The sequence below is a fragment of the Mandrillus leucophaeus genome, unplaced genomic scaffold (genome assembly GCF_000951045.1).
Source record: "Mandrillus leucophaeus isolate KB7577 unplaced genomic scaffold, Mleu.le_1.0 Scaffold1075, whole genome shotgun sequence".
Classification (NCBI taxonomy): Eukaryota; Metazoa; Chordata; class Mammalia; order Primates; family Cercopithecidae; genus Mandrillus; species Mandrillus leucophaeus.
In genome coordinates this window covers 631,623-635,816 of record NW_012098932.1, presented here as the reverse complement: position 1 = coordinate 635,816, position 4,194 = coordinate 631,623, and the positions used below count along the sequence as shown (strand labels likewise).

The window sequence follows — 4,194 nt, the reverse complement described above, 5'->3', positions numbered from 1 at the left end:
TCTTTTCTTTTCTTTTTTTCTTTTGAGACAAGGTCTTACTCTGTTGCCCAGGCTGGCGTGCAATGGCAATCTCGGCTCACTGCAACCTCCGTCTCCCGGGTTCAAGCGATTCTCCTGACTCAGCCTCCCTAGTAGCTGGGATTACAGGCACCCGCCACCATGCCTGGCTAATTTTTGTATCTTTTGTATCTGTTGGCCAGGCTGGTCTTGAACTCCTGACCTCAGGTGATCCACCCATTTCGGCCTCCCAAAGTGCTGGGATTACAAGCTTGAGCCACTGCGCCCGGCCAGAAGGAGGTTTTCTTATCCCTGTGTCGTGGACTGAAAAACTGAGGTTGAGATGGGCGTTAACTAAGCAACTCACCAAAAGCCACACACCTGGATTCAAACTTAGGTCTGGGACTCCACCACCCACGTGGTCAATCACAGTGCATGAAAGAAACTCTCTTTTTTTTTTTTTTTTTTAAGTCACTTCATCTGCCACTTTATTTATTTATTGTAAATTGGAAAAGGACTGTGCAAATCTATTTTAGCTGCAGCCCCGATGCTCCCCCGAGGTCAGAAGGAGAGAAAGGACTTTGCTGGGACCAGAATCCAGTCCCCTGGCTCCCAGCTGGCAGCTAGCGTAGGCGCCGCCTCCAGGCTGTCCTCCGCGATGCCCGTCCCAAACCCTGTCTGGAGGCGCAAAGTTCACATTTATTGGAGGCACAGACAGCCGGGAGACAAGGTTGCCACCATGATCTCCTCATTTTTCTGGGTTGACTTTAAACCATTGTCTCTGGTGGGCATCGTCAAGGTCACACGCAGGGGTCCGGGGACCTCATCCCAAGCTAAGCGGCTTCTGGAGACCGCACAGCCTCTCCAGGAGATTCCAATTCTCACGGCCTCGGCTCCCGGGAGGGCCCCGCAGTGCTGAGCTCCCTTCCCCCCACCCCCAAATAAGGGACAATTAAGAGAGAAAAAAAAGTCTCTTGGTCAACATATTTTAAAAATCCAAGATGGAAGAAAATATGTTCTCTTCCAACTTAATCACCCTCTTTGTTAAAGAAAGTCATGTCAGGGAGAAAACAGGCAAGAACTTTAGCGTCAGAATTTGCACGTTCGCGTGTGTGTGTGTAGGGGGGCGGGGGGCAGGATCCGGCCGCTCCCGCTGAAATTAAAGCGCGAGTCTTGCGCCCCCTCATGGCGCCACGCGGCACCCCAGCGTCTCCCGCTCTCCGGACAAGCCCCGTGCCCGCTGATTATATTTCACATTGGGAGCCCAGACAGGGTGGTCTCGCCAGGTGGCTGTAGCTGTGGATGACCAGTTGGTTCTAGGACTGAGGCCTGAGGGCAGCTCAGCCTGGGGCCCCTTGAGCACGCAGTCACAGAGCCCAGGATTTCTCTTAAAGAGCGCAGACCCGGGCCAGGCACAGTGGCTCATGCCTGGAATCCCAGCACGTTGGAAGGCCGAAGGAGGAGGATCCCTGGAGCCCAGGAATTCGAGACCAGCCTAGGAAATATAGTGAGACCCTGTCTGTATTTGACAAACAAACAAAGAGTACAACCCAGGAGGAAGCTCATTATCCACCCAGTCTCGACCTCCAGCCACGTCAGGTATTATCAGGCCATTTTACAGACACAGCAACTGAGGTCAGGCAAGCTTAAATAAAAGGCTTAAGGTCACACAGTCTTAAACAACAGAGAGGCCCATCTGGTCCCAAGTTCCCCTGCAGACTCAGCTCCCTCCTGAAGCCTGGTTCATGCTGCCCAGCCCTGCTGAGTGCTGACCTGGTCTTCTCGGCCGCATGGGGCTGTGGGCCACCTGGAGCAAGCTGACATCTCCTGCCACAATTTCTCCCCAGGTAAACACCACTCTGCCAGCAAGGACGCTGCTGCTCGGCTGGGGCCCCTATGCCATCCTGTATCTATACGCAGTCATCGCAGACGTGACTTCCATCTCCCCCAAACTGCAGATGGTACAGATACTTCTAGTACCCAAAGCTAGACCCCTCTCAGTCTTTGTGTCTCTGTCTCACCTCATCTCACTTTCTGGATTTATGGCCTCTGTGTCAGTCTCTTCCTCTCTGTGTTTCTTCCTTTGGATACTCACAATGCATAGAGCATTAGTTTGCCTCCCTAATCCCCTACCTCGTCCCTGAGTCATACCAGGCTGCTACTTGACATTGCCCAAACCTCATGTGAGATGACAGGGACAGCCAGCCAGATGGTGCAGATAAGGACTCTGTGACTAGGGGTTGAGATTGGTACCCAGGCTGGGAGCAGGTGGGTCTGGGCAAGAGTATGACTCCATGGGCTCCATGAGCCATGAATCTCTGCCAACTAGTCAGGGAAGGCTCCAAGGCTGCAGAACTAAATGATTGGCAGCTGCAGGTGGGGGTGACTGGGGTCGCCAGGTGGGACCAGAGAGAGGAGCAGTGGCTTTGAAGCTTCTTTTCTGGACTTTTCTGCCACAACAGGTGCCTGCCCTCATTGCCAAAATGGTGCCTACAATCAATGCCATCAACTATGCCCTGGGCAATGAAATGGTCTGCAGGGGGATCTGGCAGTGCCTCTCACCGCAGAAGAGCGAGAAGGACCGAGCCAAGTGAGCCTACCATCCTGGACTGAGCCCCAGGCCGGGAGGCTGCCCCAGGAGTCCTGCCCAGCAGCCTCAGCGGCCAAGCCCAGACACTCACCCACCTTCCCTAATGGCCCCGTGGAGCCTGGCCCTAGGCTGGACACAAGGATTCAGAAAGACACCAGGCTGCACAGAAAGAGCCAGATGGACCTGAGTGTTGATCATAGCCTTCTACACTCGAGGTTGAGAGGCTTCAGGAAAGTCATTCCTTTTTAAAAATAATAATAAATTTAAGGGGGTACATTGCAGTTTTGCTACGTGGATAGATTGCCTAGTGGTGAAGTCTGGGCTTTTAGTGTAACCATCACCCTAATAATATACATCATACCCATTAAGTAATTTCTCATCCCTCACCCCCTGCCACCTTGTCACCCTTCTGAGTCTCCGATGTCTATTATTCTACACTCTGTGTCCATGTGTATACAGTATTTAGCTCCCACTTACAAGTGAGAACATGTGGTATTTGACTTTCTGTTTTAGAGTTATTTCACTTAAAAGAATGACCTCCAGTTTCATCCATGTTGCTGCAAAAGACATGATCTCATTCTTTTTTATGGCAGTGTAGTGTTCCATTCCATACACACACACACACACACACACACATTTTCTTTAACCAATCATCTGTTGATGGATTGATTCCATATCTTTGCTACTGTAAACAGTGCTGTGATAAGCATACAGGTGCAGGTTTCTTTTTGATATACTGATTTCTTTTCCTTTGTGTAGATACCAATAGTAGGACTGCTGGATCAAATGATAGCTCTGTTTTTAAGACAGTATGGAGAAATCACCATACTGTTTTCCACAGGGGCTATACTAATTTACAGTCCCACCAACAGTGTGTAGGTGTTCTCTTTTCTCTGCATCCTTACCAATATCTGTTATTTTTTGACTTTTTAATAATAGCCATTCTCACTGGTGTGAGATAAGATCTCACTGTGGTTTTAATTTCCATTTCTCTGATGACTTTTGATGTTGAGCATTTTTTCATATGCCTCTTAGGCACCTGGCATGTATTCTTTTTGAAAAAAATAGCGATTCATATCTTTTGCCCACTTTTTAATGACATTATTTGGAATTTTTTTTTTTGTTGCGTTGTTTGAGTTTCTTATATATTCTGGATAACAGTCCCCTACTGGATACATAGTTTGCAAATATTTTTTCCTGTTCTGCAGGTTGTTCATTCTGTTGATGGTTTATTTTGCTGTGCAAAAACTTTTTTAGTTTAATTAAGTCCCATTTGTCTATTTTTTGTTTTGTTGCTTGTGCTTTTAAGGTTTCTGTCATGAATTCTTTGCCTAGATCAATGCCCAGAAGAGTTTTTCCTAGATTTTCTTCTAAGATTTTTATAGTGTCAGTTCTTACACTTAAGTCTTTAACCCATCTTGAGTTGATTTTTTTTTTTTTAAGTCGGAGTCCTGCTCTGTCGCCCAGGCTGAAGTACAGTAGTGCTATCATAGCTCACTGAAACCCTTGCCTTCCAGGTTCAAGCAGTTCTCATGCCTCAGCCTCCTGAGTAGCTGGGATTACAGGCATGCGCCACTATGCCTGGCTAATTTTTTGTGTTTTTAGTA

The 4,194-nt window shown here is 48.3% G+C and overlaps 1 protein-coding gene across 3 annotated transcripts in view; it reads left to right on the top strand.

The window, feature by feature from the left end:
- RGR (retinal G protein coupled receptor) overlaps positions 1-3,296 on the top strand; it is a 14,668-nt gene extending 11,372 nt beyond the window's left edge. For 2 of the 3 annotated variants that reach the window (XM_011985823.1, XM_011985817.1), the window contains exons 6-7: positions 1,845-1,958; positions 2,460-3,296. In XM_011985823.1, the coding sequence (XP_011841213.1) occupies positions 1,845-1,958; positions 2,460-2,591 (246 nt within the window). In that variant the 3' untranslated portion in view covers positions 2,592-3,296. The remainder of the gene's footprint in view (positions 1-1,844; positions 1,959-2,459) is intronic. The other variant, XM_011985829.1, reaches the window with a different exon arrangement.
- The last annotated feature ends 898 nt before the right edge of the window (positions 3,297-4,194 follow it).